This window comes from Diadema setosum, chromosome 22 (assembly GCF_964275005.1).
Source record: "Diadema setosum chromosome 22, eeDiaSeto1, whole genome shotgun sequence".
Taxonomy (NCBI): Eukaryota; Metazoa; Echinodermata; class Echinoidea; order Diadematoida; family Diadematidae; genus Diadema; species Diadema setosum.
In genome coordinates, this window is record NC_092706.1 from 24798427 (window position 1) to 24821662 (window position 23236).

The window sequence follows — 23236 nt, forward strand, 5'->3', positions numbered from 1 at the left end:
TTTTTTTTCTTCTTTTTTGTGCCAGTCATTTTCTGCAATTCAAAATTCACTTTGCATTGTCAAATGAGTGTAAACCCTAAAAAGACTGGGCTATTTTGGTAGCTCGGCCGTGGATCGCGCGATTGCCGCGGAAATTTGCACAATGGTAGTGTGCGATGTAATCTACAAGATCGTATATTTAAATTTTACAAAATAGTCTTCTTTTATTTTATTTTGATTAATTATGCTAATTTATGCAAGAAATCAGACTCTTTGATCTAAATCAGTAAATAAAGCTCCAAAAGTGCTCATTTTTGGTCTAATTATTCTTTGTGGCATTCTTAGCAAATGTACTTGAAAAAAAATTCGGTATCAAAATCAATTTCTTATTTATTTTATTGTTTTATGAATTTCTTACGTATTTCTTTGTTTTTTCGACCTTTTGTTTTTGTTTTTTTTTAAAACAAAATTTGTGGCAGACACTTTTTGAAGCATAATACTCCTAAAACAAATTAATTTTAGCCATTGAGAGTAAAAATAAGCATATTTATATGAACCATGTGAAAAAAATCAATTTGCATTGACTTTGTACACAAAATCGCATTTTTGAGCCATTTTCGGCCTCACGTGCATGTACAAAAAGTTATGTAACTTCAGAACCGTACCCCCGGGCGTCACAAATTTGGTGTCAAAATGTGCGGGAAACTCGAAAGAAAAAAGTCATAGAGCATCGCGGCGAGAGCATTGCGCGTTGCAGAGTTATCGTGCGAAATGTCGAGGGGGGGGGGGCCTTTTAGGCCCCCCCCAGTCTTTTTAGGGTTAAAAAGCAGTGCTTTTCTTTGTAGTTTAGCTTAGTCATTCTGTAGACCAACCTTTTATCATTCCTCTTGTGAAAGAACTGGGTGCAGAGTGATTTTTTTTTTTTATGCAAAGTTACTGTGTTTGTTGACTTAATTTTATTTGTTGAAGTATTTGTATTCTTCATTTCTACAAGGTCATTTTACTGCCTACCTAAAATGTAGCTTAAAATATTGCATTTATTGTTTCCATTTTGTGTGGAGTTTTGTAACTTTAAACTCACCTAGAGTCATTATGATTATTATAAATGTATTTGTTTTCATGCAGCCATAGGTATTCTTTTATTTACTTTTTGTTTCAGTTTCCCCAAGGACATGCCTGCCTTTTCAGAACTAGTGACAAATTTTGTCACTTTGATGTTAGAGTGAAACTTGATTTGCCATTCAGTGCACAAGAAAAATTACTTCTGTGAAATTTGATAAAGGTAAACACTTTCTTCCATCAGCATAAATGCTCTTAAAACATAAACTTTTTTTTTCTTTAACACGTTGTGATAGTCTTTTGGACGACAGCAGAGTGCTGCCTCTAATTAATGGTTTGGTTATTATAAAAGTGCTTAGGTTGATAAATGATAATTCCCATTTATGAAATCATTGTCCTTTTCATCTAGACAGATGACATGGTCTCACATAGTTGACCTTTATTGTTAAGGAGTTTCAACAGTAAGGGGAATATTTCCAATACTCGTTGAAAAATTTGTGATAGTTTGGTACAGTACTTTAGCCCTTTGCTCATGCACTGTCATTTGGAGAGGTACATGCTTATGAAACTTTTGCCTTCATCATAAGTGTATCTTACCACCTCAAATTTAGTATCCCATTCACGTCTGGCCTTCATGGCCAAGTGAAGTAGAAGAACCTTCGATACAAACTATTAATTATAGATGTTGTGTAACTCTACCCATGCGCTATCACTCAGTATTCCATGGGAATTCTTTCACCTGGCCTTCTACCGACCAGATCGGCAGACGCAGGCATCTGTGTTTACTCAAAATAATTAGACAGGGCCAGCATGTTATTTGCGTGCCAAATCAGGCCAAACTACTCATAGACAGAAATGTACACACATAAACACACACAATAACACACACACACTCCTATTCCAGTGGTGTAGGCGGTGAACGGGGAACAGATGTTTTAAATACTCTGGCAGTCTTTTAGCCGTTTAGTTTCAGTTGATTTCGTCTGATGATGTTTCATCAATAATCGTTTTTGTGAACGTGCAGGGCAGGAAAAGATTGCAGTGTAAGGCTTCAAGTCCATACTGTCTACAGAAACCAAAGGTGAGTCTGCAAAATCCAAATACACATCAATTAAATGTGTATGTATGTTTTCAAATCATTATACATAAAATGAAAAATATGTATGTAGTACGTGAAATTAGTATCACAGAATTCAGAAAATTTTTAAATTGTGATGGTATTATGCCTTTATACTTGCCAGAATTGTGTAAAATTACTGCATTGTGGGTGAATACTGTTCTCGTAAAATAAATTATGTAAAAATCTTTCTACATCATGTCTTTACTAGATTGATATTTTTAGTGCATATATACTTCTCATGCAATCTCAATAAAATATGGTCCAGTATCTATCTGTCATTAATTTGTTTTTATAATGAAATTATACTTCCAGATGAATAGGATATGATGTTTAAATATGTAATCACACAAAATACCACATAATCCAGATTGTGTAGAATAAGAATAAAGTTCAAATTCATGAAATTCTTCTGTCGAGGTGTTTCCCTGTATAACACATCAGTGATAGTTTGAGGAAAAATTGACACAGTTTTGAATTTGAACATAAAGTTCAAATTCATTAAATTCTTTCATCGAGATGTTTCCATGTATGACACATCAGTGATAGTTTGAGGAAAAGTGACACATTTATGCAAAAGTCATGCATCTTTTTTTTTTAATCTTTCAGTGCTGCCATTGCTAGATGAGAAGACGACAGCTTGTAATGTCACATACATTGACAATATAAAGAAAATATGACATTCGTTCACTTTTATCGGATATTATAAAAGAGCAGTTGAATTTCTCTCAGAAGGTAAAGGGAATTATGTCACCTTTAGCATGTCAGTAACAAGTCAAGGGAATTGGATGTACACTTGTACTTTTTAACCTCCCCCCCCCCCCCAAAAAAAAAAAAAAAAATTATAATAATAAACAAATAAAAATAAAAAAAAATAAAGAAGAAATTTTGTGGAATTTTCTGTACATTCTCCTTATTTAGTGATTACAAGGTGATGTAATTATAAAAAAGAAAGCATTTTGATGTTAGAGAGCAAGTAAGTAGTACATCTTGTGTACATTCTTTCTCAATGATAAACAGATTCTGCTTTTCCACATGCTGCAGAATGTATCTCTGTATTATTTTGGGGAAAAACCAGGACATATTGAAAGAACATTGCCCTGATTTAGAAACAAAATATGCTGTCTAGTGAATGAATGAATTCATGCAAGTGATGTCATGTGTTTCGTTCTTCATTGCAGCACTTTGTCTTGTCTGACCGAGTGAAAGCTACTGTGCCATCATGAATAGCAATAATAACGCCACCAGCAAGGAAGCGGTCTGTTTGGAACAGATACCGTTCACCAATTCCAGCGTTCCCCAGTACTACTCCTCGTGCGCTGACTCTGGTGAGAAAAATTCCAACGGAGGAACACCAAGCAGCCGTGACATGGGGGAAGGTAAGGCTTTTAATAGTTTGGGATATTTTCTTCCTGTTCAGGTCAGTACAATATTGTTATGAAGGACGATGTATGATCGCTTTCAGACCACGCAATAGTGTAGAAGAATATTGCTCTTTCAGAAAATATGAAAAAAACTCAAAATTGACTAGGTCAACCAGTTTCACCTTTTTTGGTTAGACACACAAAATAAGTTTGTGTGAATTTTTGTCTATTTTATGATGCATGGTCAAGTACAGTTGAACCTCTCGTATCCGGACAAGTCGGGACCGGGGCTCATGCGGATAAGGGATTTGGCCGGATACGGGAGACTCGATGCTTTATACATGTACATATACATACACATGTACTGATGTAGCCCATTGTAGTACCACATGTAGTAATGTGTATACTGCAACCTTTTCATTGTTACACTCAGTAACAGACCCCAAAATAGAGGTGTATGTTAGTGTTGGAAGTAATATGTAATTCATGTGTGTTTGTGTAGGAGTTCTCAAGGAGTTGGGAATCCCCCTTTCCTCCCGTAATTATTAAAAAAAAAAAAATAAAAATCACGGCGAGATTGCGTCCGTATAATAGAGAGATCCGGATAAAGGGAGGCCGGATAAGAGAGGTTCAACTGTATATACTTTATGGGCAATGACTGATCATCTGGTTTCCATAGACAGTTGAGTAACCGTTGATATTTTTGTCACTGAACACAAGAATCTCATCATTTCAAAAGCTAATGGGTGTCTGACATTCTGAAAGAAAGGTGTGTCACTTTGAAATGTGAGATGCAAATATAAAAGAAATCTAAATCATTATATTTTCGCTTTGTGAATCAATTTGTTCGGTTGTGATGCCAAAATATACATTAATTTGACTTTTAAAGCAAGATTCATGTTGAATTTGCCCCAAATTAGCTGCTGTGGTATAACCTCCAGTTTGATGTGACATTCATGATCATACCCATTACAGTCAACAGTTGGTTGTTGGAATGCTAATTCTGTACTGTAACTTTGGGGGGGGGGGTGGGGAGGGGTAGTTTCGTAAAGGTATTTAATTAGTACCTATAACAACTATATAATACTTAATAATAGTGGTGGTAGTGCGGTAGGAGCAGTGAGAATAATGATGGTGGAAATGCTTAGTGGTGATAGTGTTGAAGACAGTGTAATTATCGGCAGGTATTGAGTGTCGGGTAGTGGTGGCTGTGCTAATAGTGTGTGTCAATAAAAATAATGATATTGTCATTAACATTGTTGGAAGGGATAATATTGTGATCAAGAAGTAGGAAAAGTCTTCTCTTTACAGCTAGTACCTGTAAGTTTACCACAAGTTCTGCCTTCCATCATTGGAACCATTGCAATGGCCTTAACGTCCCTATCTACTGAAGCTAAATTAGCAGGCTAAATAGGTGCAGTGTACGAATTGTATTATATTGTTGTGTACATTCATCGAGGCCATACTACATATTCTCATGGAGAAACAAATTACATTTATGGGCAATGTTGAACAGCTTTAATATCAGTTTGTGAACATCATTATAGGATATTCAAAATGAAATGGAGATGGATAATGCTTTTTTCCTGAGAGGTTTAGACTAAACAGTGATAAAATAAACCCACACTCTCACACACACACACACACACAATAATGTTGTTTGAAAAAAACAGAAGTCTGGCATTCAGGTGCGAGTTTCTTCACTTTGTCTACCTCTGCAAATTAAATTTGTTAAGATCGCAACTGCTGATCTGTAAATTAACAAATACGTCGGAAAACTTCTTTCAGAAGTCATTCAGTTTTCACAGATTTTTTTTTTTTTTTTTTTTTTTTTCACAGTAGAGCCATTTCACAGTCTTTTGGGTGCAGCCCAGCCATGATGCTATGTATACATCAAACATGTTTACTTGGAAAATATGAAGTGCAAATAGATGAAAAAGAAATTCCAGTATTTGTGATAGAGAGATGGTGTAAAGAAGTCAGGCAATTATGTTTTTATTTGTTTGATTTGTGAAGTTGCATGACATTTGACAGATTAACATGATATGTCTGATGAGAACTGAACAGCTGTTGTCTGTGACTGTGAAGGCCATCAGTTCAGCTGCGTGACTCAAGGGAGGTAGTTTTAATAGAGAACATTTAAATTTTTGTGCTGTATGTTGCACATAACAAATTGAGACTGCTGGAACAGAGTAAATGCACCAGTCAGCTGCATTAGAAATCCCATGCCCAGATGACAAAAAGCAAATATGGCCTTTGGAAAAGTGACTTCGTGGGAGGAAATACGAAGTATGCATGTGTTTGAAACGGCTTGTTTATGCCAACGATTGCAATCCAAACTTGGACTGTTTGTTTGAGATGAGTGTTTGCACGTTTGACTATTATAAACATCACATGTAGGCCTACAGTTTATACAGGCATTCAACAAACTACTTTGTACAAAGTTTGTATTACTCTTCTCAGAACCTTTAAAGTTTAGACAATTTAACATCAATCCACCAATGTAATTGGCAGATTAACCTTGACAATTGTGAAGTATACGTTCTTATATCATTCTATATGAGTTCAATTCTGACTCCTTGTTTTTGATTGTATGCATCAAAAAGTAAATATTGTGCACAAAACGGTTTTATGCATTCTAATTGATGAAGTTCACATACACTGCAGCGAATGCATTACGGAGAAATGCACACACACATTAAAAAAAAAATATTAAAAAATGTGTAAATCCCTCTTCATGTTTTCACTCATTCATTCATTTCTTCTACATTTGTAACACACATCTTGAGAAATGATGAATATAGTAACAAATATTTTAACATTCAGATTTTAGGTGATATTTTGTGATACATAACATATGTGACCCGCGACAACGGTTTCAGGCAAAAGTCGCAATAGCAAATTTCCTCCTAGGCGGGGTACAAAGATCTTTACCATTATTTTTGTCGATTTGGGTTTTTTGCAGAAATCGAATCTTTGATATGTTTTCTACATCTACACTAAATTTCGTAGCATAAGACTACGTTTTTCCTATCGAAAATGGAATTTTAAGCACTCTATGTTGGATCGCACTCGTCAGTTTCGAGCTTCTTTCGAACGCCTTGCTACGGCGCAAGGTCTCGCATGCGATTGGCTGGTGCGTCACGCACATTTACATAATTCGGCTTTCGGAGACACCAGTTGCAGCGTTTGGGGAATGCTTTGTCCACGCGTGCATGTGATTACATGCTCCGTTGTTCTTGCTATAGTGGTTTATACGCTGTCGTGCGTGCTCTTAGATTCGTTTGCCTTTCTATTCAAACTATTCTACCGCAATGTTCGACAACGGAAGTGAAACAAATATCATGTACGTTATCGTGTGAAAAGAAAAAAAAAAAACAATAGTCTACTTGTACATGTAGTAAAAATTATGACAGCAGAGTGACTCATGGGAAGGTAGATGAGAGGAAAGGAGAGGTCACATGAAACCAGTTATATCCAAATACTACACATCAAGATCGCGCGAAACTAACGAGTCGTGTTTGTTTGTTTGTTTTAATAACACCACCAAACAAGGCAACATATGCACGGCTTGTAAAAGCAAAACAAACAGGTAACGTGACCTTTGCCAGCACTGTCATTTATCTGTCTTCAAAAGGGTCGGCAATGATAAAATCAAATCAACAACAATGAAAACGCGATTTGTAAATGTGTGGATGCGCCACCCGCTCCTGTTACATGCGCATGGTCATGGCGTGTGGATGCCATTGCGTAATGCGTGCACCATACACATGTACACCATACGTGCAATTATCGTATCCGCCATCTTGAAAGACGTAATGGTAAAACAAACCCGAGCAAACCACATTGTTTTTTGGCTCCATACGCCGAGCTGCTAGGAAGGATGCCCGGGAAATTTGACTCTCTCAGTGAGCCAATCAGAAGGCGATGCGGTTGCTAGAGGCGGAGCTTAACATCGATTGGCACCATTGTACGGATGGGTGATTCTCACCTCGCATCGCCGCTCGGAGATTGTCTTTGAGAAAGAGGTGAATCTTCAAAGCCCGTTTTCTCGCAATTTTGTCAAGCTAACAACTTAAAAAGTGCATTTTATTTCGCTTTCCATGCCCACTTATGGTGCCGAAGAATGCAAGTGTCTTATATCAATGCAAAGCTTAGGAAATGGGCAATGTGATTCTGTGAAAAAATGAATTTTCAAAATGCCCGACTTTTGCCTGAAACCGTTGTCGCCGGTCACATATGTAAATCGTTCTAGTGTATGTCACATTCATATTGGATTTAAAGATAATGTGGTGGGGGGGGGGGGGGAACCTACAGAAAAGCAGATGTCTGTTAGGGTGGGTCATCAGAAAAAAAAAATCAAACACAATCACTCACACTGTCACACATGCATGCAAGTACACCTGGGCAAACAGCCTAGATGGAAAGTGTCCTTTTTTTTTCTTTGCTTGATTCTTCCATTTCAATCTTTCACACTGCCATGAATGAAATACAGTTTGGATGAGCAAGAACAGAAAGAAATGTGATGATTATGAAGGCAAATTGAAAAGTTGAATAATGTGTGGTGGTTTATTGTTTGCTGGTTTGTTTGTTTTTTGCTTTTTGTAGTTCTCTTTTCCTTTACTGTATATCTTAAATTCTTACTTGTAGTCATTGGTTCTTGGTAACACTCCTCCTCTTCACACATGTGTATGTCTCGTGATTTTTCTTTTATCTTTTTTATTTTTATAAACATGTCTTTATGTAGTTTTGAAAGAAAATCATGATCATGTCCACCATAAGTTAAGTAATCTGTATTAATCTTTGAATTATATTCTAGTGGTACAATTTGATATAATATCAATGCATCCCTTGTGTTTTCAATCCCCACCCCCTCTCTCTGTCTCTTCTCGCTCTCTCTGTCTTTCTTTGGTCTGCACTGCTCAGGTCTGCTAGAAGAAGAGGAGATGAGCATGCGTGAAACATCTCGATGGAGAAATGCCGCTCTGGCTGTCTCCTGGATCTCTGTGGTTGGTCTCTTCATCATTGGAGTATGCAGCTTTGGTAGGTTCTCAAAAGAAATTAAAAAAAAAAAGAAGAAGATACACTGTACCTTGTTGGAAAGCTGGGATGTTTAGTTGTTGTTCCTTTTGTATTTTTCCTTTCATGTAAAGACCTCAAGACATGGGCGACCACATTTGAAACTTTGAGTTACTGTCAAGGAGTAGAACATACATACCTACGGATGTATTACATAATCCCCCGATCTCTATTGTGTCACTGTGGGCTGTTATACCAATAATATTGTACTAACTAATGCAGTGTTATACTTGGATGGACTTGACATCTGATGAGGTAATCTTCAGGTCATCAAGTTCATGAGTCAGGGGGAGGGGGGACTGCTAGTAAAAAAGCTTTTTGAAATTGCGCACCTTTCAATATTCTACAAGTGCATGTACATGTACAAATGGTGTTATTAACACTGTTCATCATCATTATCAAATTAAGCCAATGTGATTGTGCACATAAGAAAGTTGAGAGAGACATTGAAATGAAAAGAGGTGTACACAGAGATTTTCAATCCCCATAATCTCTGTTGTCATGGTACTGTAAGTGTGGCTTGTCCTTTTCTTCTCTCTTGCATTTACATGATACCCTTGTGAATATGTATGGTGCAGTGCATATTTAGTGAAATAGTTGTAGGTCATTTGTATTGCAACCATGTGTCCACCTGAAGCAGCCTATTTTATTGATTCTATGCTTGCTTGTGTATTTGTCGAGTCATTATTTGAAAGTTGAATAACCAAGTTCAGAACTATTATGTTTCTTAGACCCCGTTTACAGTGCGAGGCTCGGCCGCGGCTCGGCCGCGGCTCGGCCGCGGCCGTGCCAAGCCCCGCTTCAGTGTAAACGCGCAAAAGGCCAAATGCGAGGCCAAAATTGGCCTCGCATTTGGCCTCGCTCTGGAGGTGGTCTCGGCCGCGGCCGAGCCGCGGCTGAGCCCGGCCTTTTCTTGGTGTAAACGCAAACTGGGCCAAATGCGCGGCCAATTGCGCAGCCAATTTTAGTCTGGCTTCCAAACCCTCTGCATGTTTCTTTCGCTATTCAGGATATTAACCCCCTCAACGTCGAAAAATTGTATAGTTTAAGGTGGTTTTGTCCTGCAAAGGATTCTTTCCTTCGGCAAAGGCCTTTACCCGAACGGCGACTTCGTCGTCACGGAATTCATTTGGCAAAGGGTCTGAAAACCAGACAGTACCAAATTGCATTTGTTTACAAGCAGAGCGCCACTACGATAAAATATTAAAAGGTTTGAATCAAAAGCGCGGCCGAGCCCAGCAGTGTAAACGGACAAAATTGCGAGGCTCGGCCGCGCAATTGAGGCCGGTCTCGGCCGCGGCCGAGCCGCGGCCGAGCCCGGCCTCGCACTGTAAACGGGGTCTTACAAGAGGATTATGCGCCGCAAAACTAATGAGATGTTCTATACAATTTCATTGCAGTTGTATCTGGCTCTACAAACAGCTCGGCAGCATTTGGATTTGGGGTATGTAATCCACTGAGACTGTCTAGAAAACTTCAACTGATTGTGAATGCATGGTAGTTTTTGCAAGGCTAGTCTTCTACTGAACTGGCATGATTAGTGAGATCAGATGAATGTCTTTTAGAGAAACTGATCATATATGTGTACAGAAATGTATACATTTATCCACTTAGATTATGGTATAAACAAGTAATGTTGAATGAAATTGCCCCAATATGAAAGACTAGTCACATGGAAATTGCCCCAATATGAAAGACTAGTCACATGAAAATTTCAGCTTTGCCTTTTATATTTGATTGTTGTGGTGTGTTGTCACTGTGTATGATTTTTGTGGCCTACGTGTATTTGCAGACTATGAATTTGAAATACAAAAAAAAAAAAAAAGTGCCAGATGAGTGCATCTAAAAACTTTGTCACAATTTTAACTTGATGTCTCCTTGTAAACCTGTTGATGATGAGTTAGTTTTGCTCTAGTATACATTTCCAAAAGACACTTGCTCGAGTATACTCGAGACTTGTCTTCAATGGTTTAAATTTGCACATCTCATTTTAGTATTTTGTGACTGTGTTTATGTGTCTGTGTCTCTTAAAGGTGCATGGTCCCAGTGTTTTTATAGTCAAATGCGTACGCGGGCGCATGGCGCAAGTTTCCTATAGAGACCTACGCTATCAACTCCTCTTTAGCGCTTACGCTTTAGCCCACTTCCCCGAGTCCGAAGAAGTCCGATCCACTGTAGTCAGTGGTCCGATCACAGTTCGGCTCATGATTCGGCTGAGGGGGATGACAGCTTTAGCAAACTTCTTTTGTGATGTCATAATAACAAGCACATATGCATGTACCCTGGCATTACTACAGACTGCGCGATGCACAGAGAAGACAGCGAAGGCAACGTTACTTAGCAACACCTACGCACTTTACTCTTGATGACAGCTCAACTTCGGTAATCTTCGAATCAATGCTAACGGTGATCAGTAGTATCATCAACAGCGCCCTCTACGCTACCGGGACTATGCCCCTTTAAAGATGATTAAAGTAGCTACATTGTACATACATGACATTCAGCAAAATGTTTCTAAGAAATTTGAGCATTTATAGGCCCTCATTAGATATCATTGTAAATACATTGTAGAGGTAGTCCGATTGAAGAAAAAAAAATGTGTTACTAGCATTCATCTCATCAGTGAATTTAATGGGAGATTGGAAAGCTTTCATATGTGTAAATGACCTCAAAAAAAAAATAAAGAGTTATGCGATAATGATGCCAGCATTTTTTTTTTTTTCAGGGAAAAATGATTTTTTTTTTTTTTTTTTAATATATATACATGTACAGCCAGACTGTACCAGCATACATTGCAGATTGCAAACTTTTATGTGATGTACACTATTGTAGGATGGAATCTGAGTTTTTGTGCCAGTAAATTTTCAAATTTATGAAATTGTTTGGTTAATAACCCAGTGCATTACATCAATTTATGAGGTCAAAGAATTTTGTCTGTATGTCTTAAATCTCAAATTACAGCTAAAACAGGAAGAAAATTGAACTGGTACCCAGTCAGTGTAATATTTACAAGAAATGTGACCCCCAGGTCACCTTTGTCCTACTTGGAGTTTCCTTTGTTCCTTGCATATTTCTGGAAAGTTGTGCAATTTGCATCATTCAATCAACTGTTATCTTAAGAAAGCCAGAATTTCAGGTTGAATCTGAATTATTCTTGTACCCTCCATTTTAGAGACATTGATTCAGTGTGGTGTGTTTGAAGAGAGAAAAAAAAAAAAGAGAAAGTGGAAATTCAGGCAATATGCTCATCAAAAAAAAAAATAATAATAATAATAATAATAATAATAAATAAATACCTAGGAAGTCAACCACTTAAGTGCCAGCTTGTAATCTCTAAATGTATTCACATATCACCTGTAGAAAACACAAAACAAAACAAAACAATGAAAACAAATGCACACACAGCAAACACACACACAAGCACACATTTTGGAACATGATGCTGTGTGCAAAAGTCAAGTTTGTTGAATTCCCTCATCTAAATTACCAATGCATTGTCATAGCCAAATACACTGTACCACTATCTATTTATATGCTTCATGTACCACAGTTCGACTGCCTTCTTGACGTTGGAACATCAGCTGTGGTTCTCTGGAGGTTCATGGGCTCTGTAGGAACAGTACACTCTCCAGAAAAAGAGAGAATGTGAGTATAAATGGCCCATGATACATTATTATCACGCTTCCACCCTCAGAGGGTGTGAAAGGCATTATTACTTACCTGTATATTAAAGATAATGTTTTGTGAATTTTTTAATAGCAAAACATTTTTTGCTATTCTGTTGATGATGGTAGTGATTATATATACATTAATTCTGTATCTGAACTATTTAAGTATTTCAAAACCTTTTTTGGAAGAGGGTATGCTGTAGAAAAAGAGATTTTTTTTTTTTTTCAATGCACAAATCATGTTGGTATTTAGCGCATGTGCATTCTTGACATCAGATGATTTATGAAATAGGTGTAATTTCATGCACAGAGCACATATTTTAAGCAGTTGATATCAAACCATTCATATGTATGTTAATGATAATGAAAAACAAATGAAAATAGCACAGTTTCTTCATGGCTAATCACAGAAGAGATTTTTTTTTTTCCCCAGTGATCTCTTGTGCTCACTTTCTGTTTGTGATTTCCTAACATTTTTTATTTTTTTATTCATGTTGTTTTTAATTAGCAGGATTCACAATAAACATTTTTCCCCTTTATATCATACTGATGCTAGTCTTACCAGATTGAAAAACATTGTCAATGTGAAGTACATGTATACACACCCTTGGATGACACTGCATTTTTTTTTTCTTATGTTTTTGTGGGTAGTCACGTGATAACTTACCAAAAGTATGCTGCCTGTCAGACTTTACGTGAAACCATGCGCATGAATTTCTTTCTTCTCCTAATAGCATTCTGAAGGCCACATACATATCCTTCGGGCAATCAACACCTATCAAGCTTTTGTGGGGCAAGAGTTAGAATTTTAAAAAAAAAAGAAGTGCATGTTTACTGCTCTGAAACAAAGGTGATCAAGTACAGTCTCTCAAAATGCGTCTTTAACCTTGCAAAGGTGCAGGATCGTAAATTTTTGCAAGTCATCAACTTTAGTTTTGTAACGTGATACATCAACAGCAAGCTCTGTCTTAAATCACTCACGGATATCACTACCAGTAAACCTATACAAATGTGTAATTTTGTGGAGGGGCATACCAGGCACGTTGTACGTTTGATGATGATGGATGGATCTGGTATGCAATAGTAATTCATAGCACACACCAGACATATGTAATTGAGAGGGCAATATGAATAGAATTGATGTTCAAATATCATGTAGGCCTTGCTACATTTGTAAAGCCACAATACACTGAGGCTTTGTTATTTATTGTCTCAGTACTGACAGCATACCGACACACTGCCGGTAGAGAGCTCACCGTAAAAATGCATTTGGCCTTTTTTACGATCAGTGGTGTAACTTTTGTACTCAGAGGGTCAAAATTTCAAACAAAATATTTTTTCATTATTCTGTTTGATTCCTGTTGGAAAGTATTCAAATTTTTGAAAAAATAACATTTCAGACCTTAAAGCTGAAGAGTTATTGATGTAATTTAAGGAAAACCCTGGCACCTGAAGTAAATTTAAGCAAAATTTTGTTTTCAGGAATTGCACCATAATGACAAAACTCTGTAGTCAAACTTCACCATGCAAAGTTTATATGGTTAACAACAATATATAGCTTGTGAATCAAAACTATTTGGGGGTTGAATATAAAGTGAATTTAAAAAAAAATACATGAGATTTACAAATTTTTGGTAAAAATACCAATTGACATGCAATTTTTAAGATTTTAACTATTTATTGGAGGGCAAGCCAGGTCAAACTCCATACTATAACAAGTCTTTAAGAAGGGCTACCTTCCTATGTAGGTTAAATGAAATTCCAATCATTTCTTTAAATCTTGGATTTTTCACACATGGATGTTTCGGAGGTGACAGTTAACATAATAGAATGTTTCGGAGGTGACATTAATATTAACACTGAGTTTTTTTGAGAATAAGTGACAATAACGCAAAACTTCTTCTTTTTATCAATGTTTTTGATAATTATAACTCGAGAACAAGAAATTAACTCCTGTTTCAAGCAGATAAACCACACAGAACAAGTGTTTTTTTACACTTCATTAATTAGCATGGGCACCGGTAGTTTGCCTTCCATTTGGACGAAGGTTGTAAGCTAAAATATTGTAATCTGAAGAAACATGGCATTCCATTTTCTACCTTAAATTGAGATGAGGGTGTGAGATCATTTTAGTAAATGTTTCTTTGCTCTCAGAACATTTTATTCCACAACACCAGGGAAGAATCACTTCGTTTTGGAGGTGACATTCAATGTTATCATTGTGTTGAAATATTCACTTACAGTAAGAATATGACGGACATATTTAAAGCTAGATATTGTAACCTGAAGAAACATGGCATTCCATTTTCTACCTTAAATTGAAATGAGTGTGTAAGATCATTTTAGTAATGTTTCTTTGCTCTCAGAACATTTTATTCCACAACACCAGGGAAGAATAACTTTGTTTCGGAGGTGACATTCAATGTTAACATTGTGTTCAAGTATTCATATAGTATGTCCCCCCCCCCCCCAAAAAAAAAAATAAAATAAAATAAAATAAAATAAAAAATACAATTAGACTTTTGCATTGATAGCACCCAATATGATTAAATCAGCTAAAATCTACTTTGGGGTCTTAAATTATAACATCTTAGCTCTATTTTGCAGAAAGCCCCAGTCAATTTGGTTAAATGGTCTCAAAGAAATGTGGATTGTTATAAAGGATGTCAAGAGTCTGATTCTTCCAAGTTTAGCACTTGGATGCTCTTGGAACTTGATATTAATGTGTAAACACAATATACAGAACTTGGAGGGAAGGGATTCCTGACATGCTCTACAAAAATCCTCATTTGTCTTTGACCTCTGAAGCAAATTGAATGGGGTTTTCTGTATTAAAGGTGTGGGCAATGAGTTATAGTTTCAATCCCTGAAATTGTATTTTAGATTGATTCACTATCTTTAAAGTTATCGTTGCGGAGGGTACCATTGTAATTTTTTGGTGGGGACATAGGTTATGAATGCCAAAAGCAAAAATTCTTATTTGACTTGTATTATGTTTTTGTTTGCACATAGTATTATAAATAGATTAATTCAAGGATGTTCATGAATTCTTCATCATTCTTGATAGCCACCATACAAATGTTATGATACTGGTGAAAGGTGTTTGGTTCATCTGAGATAAATTTTCTATATACCAGATTCATTTAAACTGTTGACATTACTAAAATATATTTTATGTATCTTTCTGAATTGCTTGAAAATTAACAGCAAATCATATATATTAGTCACTTTTGAGAGTAAAAAGTATAAGATAAGAAAAAATCATTTTATTGTTTTGGAGGTGACACAACACAGAGACAACCCAACTTCTCAGGTGTTAGCTAATACAATTGTGAACATTCATGTCTTTCCTCATGGCTTTAATTTTCAAATATAAGCTCTTTCTTTCAGTTCTTACTTGTTATTTTGTTTAGTTATTCTCTTTCATGATAGTGGATACCAGCTCATATTTTGTTTTAGATTGTAATTCATACTAATCTTTAGCAAATTTTTACAGTTTGGTTAAGACAACAGTTTGTGTTTCCCAGCTGAAGAGAGCAGCATAATGCGTTTGTGTGAACTTATGGGGAATTTTTTTTTTTAGTTCAGTAATTTTACCCATCAACTTCACTGAAGGTCCCGGACACAAACTGGTCTCAAATAACCCTATAAGGGACTGAAAAAGGACAAGTTCACCTCAATAGACACGAGAGTTGAGTAAATACAGCAATATTAGTAAAACACATCAGTGAGAGTTTGAGGAAAATAAGGCAATCCGTTCCAGAGTTATGAATTTTTGAAGTTTCTGCTCAGTCAAAGCTGAATGAGAAGACTTCTATAGCTTGTGATGTCACACGTGTACAAGGATATAGAGAAAGTATCAAGAAAATTCAACATATTTTCACTTTTCTTGCATAACAAAAGAACACTTGACTTCTCTCTTTTGGAAGGCAGGGTGAATAATATTGCCCTAACATACATCAGTAGCAAGTTGAAGAAATGTGCACTTTTTCAAAAAGTAAAGTTTTGTGAAATTCACTTATATTTTCTTTTTATCGTTGTATGCATGTGACATCATACATTGTCGTAGTTGTCTCATCCAGCAGTGATTGCATCGATATTTAAAAAAGACCATAACTTTTGAATGGATTGTCCAATTTCCCAAACTTTCAATGATGTGTTCTACTAATGTTGTTGCATTCACTCAATCCACATTGTATATGAAGGTGGACTTGTCCTTTAAGAAACCATTTTCTTTTCCTTGAAATTTCAGTACTTAAAGCCAAATTCTAAGATAAAACATAATAACGAAACAAGGTAAACACGTCATCAAAATTATATTGAGATAGAACTACAAATCTTGTTTTTGGATCTTTCCCTTTCCAGTCCTGGGGACTTGTTCCTCTGTTCACTTTAGTTGTCAGATAACTTCAATAATATTTAAAAATACAATATCATAAACAGTTGGTTCAACTTGGAAAATGTAATAATTATTGTCATATTTAAAAAAAAAAAGTCACATAATTTTGTTTATGATTACCACATTGTACATGGAAAAACAACAACTAAGAATTCAAGAACAAGTTGTGCACCAGCTATAGGCATGTGGCCTTTTTGTGGAGTTTGATTATTTTATGATTTTTTTAAGATTGTGGACTAGGGCATGCATGAACTGCCATATGTATCACTTTGGTATCAAGGGAATTCTGGTGAGCTAGGTATACAAAAGTCACTTCTACTGTGATGATTTTGTAGATATTAAATGTATTTGAAAATGTTAATAAATAGTGAAAAGGAACTGAAGTCTTGCCTTTCACTATCACATAACAATATGGTGTTAACAAACAATGTCACCTCCGAAACACAAGAAAAAGCAATCTACATGGAAAGCTGTGATTAGTAAATCTTCACAACTAAATTGCTTAAATTGGAAATCAAGTTTCTAAGATGAAAGCATCTATATGTTTACTTAACTAAAGCAGGAGAATTGATCTTGATTACAATATTATATATACAACAGATGGGTGTATTTTGTGCATTCTCTTTGTTAAAAAAGTGAAAAAATGTAAATTTGCACTAAAACGTACAGTATAGTAATAAAAATAAGAGTGAGAGTGTGTTAGTTGATTTCTCCACTTTGAGACTTATGTTACTAAAATAAATGAAACCATTGGTGTACATGATATGGTTTCTCTTCAATAGAAATGAGCAAAAACTCTTGTTAGCAGTGTTTTGTCACCTCCGAAACAGTAATTCTTAGTTTTTATCAGATCTTTTATTAATCTCTAGAAAATTCTCACTTCCTGTTGCCATATTACTATTTTCATCCAAAAGAGATTCCTGTCAATTGGACAGAATCAAACAAAATTGCTTTGTCTTCGAGAAATTATCAAATATAATACGCTTGTTGTTTCGGAGGTGACGATTGTTTCGGAGGTGACAAGTGTTAACGGAAAATTGTAAATTGCTCCGAAATGAAAACAACAGGCTATATTTCTACTACCTTCCTTCTGAGATAATGTGAGGGGATATGTTACATTTTTGTAAATGTTATGTATAACTGATGTCAAGAATAAAAAAATCAAATACATAAATTTGTTGTCTCGGAGGTGACAGAAAAGTTAACGGAAAAGTTGCATAAATTTATAAACACTCACCAAAAAATGATAAGCTATTTGAATCAAATAATCTTTGGATCGAAGTTAAGTCAGACTGATTACTATTCTGTTTTGATGGAAATTAGCAAAGTTGAATTTTATAACTGTGAGCAAGAGCTAACTCAAAAGAGGGGTTAACTGTTAACGGAAAATGTCACCTCCGAAACATAAAGTTTGGACAATTTCAGTCTTTAAAGAAGACAAAGCAGAACCTGGTAAACATAATAGTTCTTAAGTTTGCATACCTGTCTATCACCACAACAACAAAAATAATGAAAAGGAATAAACAATTTAATATGCTAGGTCTGACAAAAAAACCATGTCAGAGTGCATACACCAAAAGTGTTGGATTTCAAGCATGTAAATGCATGCCACATCTGAAAGAAAAAGAGAGGAAAGTTCATTAAGGTACCCAAGGTAGACACTGTGGGTGGTAAGTTTATGAGAAAAAATAATGCATATCTGTCTGTGTATAAGAAAGTTATACACCAATTAGTGCCAAAACCGTGTTTTACACCACTGATTGTAAAAATGGCCATTTGACTCTGGTATGTTCTAAATGCTGGTATATGGTCTCACACACTGCACACGTGATCCTGTATCACAAAGCCAACAAAAGGTTGCCAGACATGGATTAATTCTGAAAGAGGAGACTTTAAGCTTTAAAATATTATAACTCAATACAAAATGATCACTCCTAATCTACAATTGGAAAGAATGTACAACACCCTGTAGAAAGTGAAGTTTAGGGCCTACAAGTATGCATGTGCTGAATCTCACCCTGTGGCACTCTATAAAATGAGTGAAAAAAAAAAAAAGGATATAAAACTTTTTAGCAACGACAATAGAGGGATTATCAGATTATGCTGACTTTTACCATAGTAATGCTGTAAAGCATTTTCTTAAAGGGACTGTACAGTACTGGTTGAGGTAGGGATTCATGTTTTCAACATTCCTAAGTGAGATAATGAAAAGCCTCTTATAAAATATGAAAGAGCATGCAATTTTAAGAAGGATTCAACGCTTATTTGATGAAAATTGGTTTTCAAATGGCGGAGATATCTAAAAAAGTACTAATAATAAAAGGCGACATGCCACAAGTTTATTAGGATCTCTTTGTTTCACCTTGTTTTTGGATATCTCAGCCATTTCAAAACCGATTTTCAACAAATAAACTTTTGATACCCCTTAGAATTGCATGCTCTTTGACATCTCATAGAGTGGTTTCTGAATATCTCGCAAAACGTTAAAAGCTAAATCCTCACCTCAACCAGAACTGTACACACCCTTTAACCCGTTGAGGACGGTTTGATTTTGCTACAACATGCATTTCCCATAGACACCTGCCCGAGTATACTCGGGACTTGTCCTCAACGGGTTAATTGCCCTGAAATTACCAGAGTACAGGTGTTGCTGTGACAAAGTCAAAATTAGCTCCATCACAATGTTAGTAAGACAGAGCACCATCTTTTTTTTTTTCTTATGTTGGCCTCAAAGATGAACCAGACAGGTCAGAAAATGCCAAAGCTCAGTGATTCCATATACATGATACATAATTGATGGCTCTATTTTTGTATTTTTTTTTAAAGAAGTTATTATTAAAGTAACGACTTGGATCTGAAAAAGAGAAAAAGGAATATGAAGAAAAATCTTAACATGATCTTCTCCATTAATTAATAAAAGGAAAGGCAGCATCCATGTTTTGTGTTGTAATATACAGTATGTGCATCACTCAATTTATTGGAAAATAGGCAATCCATACAAATGTTAGGCCTTTTTTTAAAAGTTTTACCATGGTACGTACATTCATCACTGGATGAGAAGACTACAGATTGTACAACTGTTTGTGACATCACGTGTGCACATGATGTAAAGACTAGAGGAAAATTCAAAATGAATTTAAATTGTTCTATCATAATGAAAGAGCCCTTAACTTGGTACTAATGCTTTCAGGAAGCAGGGGGAAAATTAGCTATAGCATAGAGTGCATAATATGCACTCTGCTGTATGTTACACGTACAAATGTACATATTATGTCAGTAACAAGTCAAGGGAATGCATATTAACTTTTCCATGAAAAATTGAGGTTTGTGGAACTATCTCTACATTGTCTTTATTACTTATTGTACATATATCCAGCAATTATGGCTGCACCGAAACTGTAAAAATGTGTAGCTTTTCAATGGATTTTTTAACTTTGCTGATTCACGCAATCCAAATGTATTATTTAGGTTCCATTCCACTTTTGACCTTTTATATGCCCAGTCACTTGCATAGTAGCTTATCTTGCCACCAGCCTTTTTTTTTTTTTTCCAGCATTCATCAGTAATCCATCCAGTCATAGAGGTTTATCCAGCAGCAAGCATCACTCAATTTATTACCAGCAGTATGCACCTCACCCGCTATAAAGGAAAATAAAACCCAAATACATATAATGTGAAATTAGGGAATGTGTTCTACATTGATAGAAAACATTAGCAAAGTTTGAAGGAAATAGGCAATCCATACACTTTAATGTTAGGCCTTTTTAAAAAGTTTTACCATGGTACGTACAGTCATCACTGGATGAGAAGACTACAGATTGTGCAACTGTTCGTGACATCACGTGTGCACATGATGTAAAGACTAGAGGAAAATTCAAAGTACAACATTTAAATAGTTCTGTCATAATGAAAGAGCCCTTAACTTGGCACTACTGCTTTCAGGAAGTAGGGGGAACATTAGCTATAGCATAGAGTGCAAAATATGCACTTTTCTGTATGTTACATAACATATTACAAATATGTATGTCAGTAACAAGTCAAGGGAATGCATATTAACTTTTCCATTAAAAATTGAGGTTTGTGGAACTATCTCTACATTGTCTTTATTACTTATTGTACATATACGTGACTGAATAGTCTTTGCATCCAGCAATTATGGCTGCACCGAAACTGTAAAAATGTGTAGCTTTTCAATGGATTTTTTAACTTTGCTGATTCACGCAATCCAAATGTATTATTTGGGTTCCATTCCACTTTTGACTTTTTATATGCCCAGTCACTTGCATAGTAGATTATCTTGCCACCAGCCTTTTTTTTTTTTTTCCCAGCATTCATCAGTAATCCATCCAGTCATAGAGGTTTATCCAGCAGCAAGCCCACTCATGTGTGGCATTGTGCCTTATTTCAACAGGAATGCCATAATGACACAAAAGGGATTAAGGGAATTAGGTAATCTCTATTCATTGACAATTACTTTCTGGACAGCTTTGCCCATTGATTAAGAAAGCACTCCAATTTGCATTGCTGGGCAAGGTGTGGCCAGTAAGGGTTATGATAAAAGAGTACACTATGCAACTGTGTACATCATTTAATACCAAATGCCGAAAAGCTCGTATCTGTTGAATATTCAACCTGCCATTATTAATGCACCTCTTTTTGTTATCATCAATCTTTAAAAAAAAAAAAAAGAAGAAGATATGTGCTCTGTCAGCCATGTCCCGTGACCATTCTACCCCCTACCCTCCCCCCCCCCAAAAAAAAAAAAACCATATCGCAGAGTTTCCTACAACCAATTGATGTTATAGCATGTTTTAGATCACCAGTACCTCGTTGCCAATCTACAAAATGTACGAAAAGGAAGTAATGTTCTACATGCCTCCTGTTGGAAGAGTTAGCAAGTATTTTTAATTATGATTGGGGCACTGGTGTACCCTACATACATTTGACAAAAAATTTCCTGTCATAACTGTAGATGTGTATAAAAAGTACTACTAATCAGCATGAAATCTGCTCCATCGACAGTATGTTGTCATTATTTCAGTAACAAAAATTCTAGCAAATTTATCACTAAGAGGAAACCAAAACCCAAAGAGAAATGTGGATTGGGTGAAAGCAGCAACGTTAAAAGAACACATCAGTGAAAGTTTGAGGAAAATCGGATAATCGATGCAAAAGTTATGAATTTTTAAAGTTTTCTTGTTGGAAGCGCCGGATGAGGAGACTACTTGAGTTTATCACATCATGTGTGGACAACAATCATATCAAAAGAAAATATAAAGAAAATTCAACTTGCTTTCACTTTTATCGCATTTTAATGAAAGAACACTTGACTAACTGCTTTTAGAAAGCAGTGGGAATAATTACTACCCTTAACATATATCAGTATCAAGTTAATGGAATGTGTGATTTTCATGAAAAATGAATTTTTGTGGGATTCCCTTTATATTTTCTTTATATTGTTGTCCACGCACACTTATGTCATAACCTCTAGTAGTCTACTCATCCAGTGGTTCCAACACCAAAACTTTAACAATTCATAACTTTTGCATCGATTGTCTGATTTTCCTCAAACTTTCACTGATGTGTTCTACTAATGTTGCTAATATTACTCAATCCACATTTCTCTTTGGGTTTTGGTTTCTTTTCTTTTTTAAGTAATCACCAATATGCTGCTGCTGGTCTGCAATTAAAGAATGCTTACGTACATGTGTGCTCTGATCAAGTGGTGAAATGTGTGCCACTTTTTACCTGTTTGCTGCTATTATATCATCAGACAGAAAGTACCTGCATTGTTCTGAGTTATTTTCTTCTTTCCGGAAGAGTTGTTGCTTCATCATTTGCACACATTTATCGTGCTCTGAGATCACGCAGGCCTCCAGTGACCCATTATTGTTTATACAAGAGTGCAATAAAAGTTGCACCTGAAAAGAAGAAAACAAAAGATATGCCCTACGTCATAAGATATACGAGGTACCAGCATAATATATACTTCAAGAGAACTTTTGCGCATGATGCCATTTGTTGACGTGTACCAAAAGCTTGCAGCAACCTTTAATGAAAGTGAAACCACTCACTGTTCCCTGAATGGATCTAACCTGACATGTGAGATGCACCATAAAACTATATTTGTCGCTGCATGAGTTGTGTCAGAGCAAAGGCTTCTAGGAATCCCACAGTGTGCATTATAACCCATATTTAGATAATTGTTGAGATTTGTTTGCAATTAACACAATGTTGTAGTATCATGTTTTATTTTGTGATTGAAGGTGAATATCTCATGTTGAAAGCATTTCACTCTTTTTAATTTTTCATTCTTTATTTTTTCTTTCCTTTTTTTTTTTCTTTTTGGTTCTTTTCCATTTCAGGCTAGGCAGAATTTTAAAGTTGTCAGCATGCACTTGTGCATACTCTTAAAAGTTTAGAAATACTGCACTTGAAACCACCATTTTGCAATATTGTGTTTACTCCAATTTTGAGTGCTGGACAGACTGGAAGTGTAGCTCTTTTTACCATGAAGCATTACTTCATGTGTACATTTCTTTCTTTGATTTTTTTTTTTTTGATTCAATTC

The 23236-nt window shown here is 35.8% G+C and overlaps 1 protein-coding gene across 1 annotated transcript in view; it reads left to right on the forward strand.

Annotated features, from left to right (window-relative positions):
* LOC140245000 (transmembrane protein 163a-like) overlaps nt 1-23236 on the forward strand; it is a 37755-nt gene that overhangs the window by 8160 nt on the left and 6359 nt on the right. The window contains exons 3-7 of the mRNA XM_072324592.1: nt 2063-2119; nt 3337-3534; nt 8446-8562; nt 9999-10042; nt 12149-12243. Of these exons, the coding sequence (XP_072180693.1) occupies nt 3378-3534; nt 8446-8562; nt 9999-10042; nt 12149-12243 (413 nt within the window). The 5' untranslated portion in view covers nt 2063-2119; nt 3337-3377. The remainder of the gene's footprint in view (nt 1-2062; nt 2120-3336; nt 3535-8445; nt 8563-9998; nt 10043-12148; nt 12244-23236) is intronic.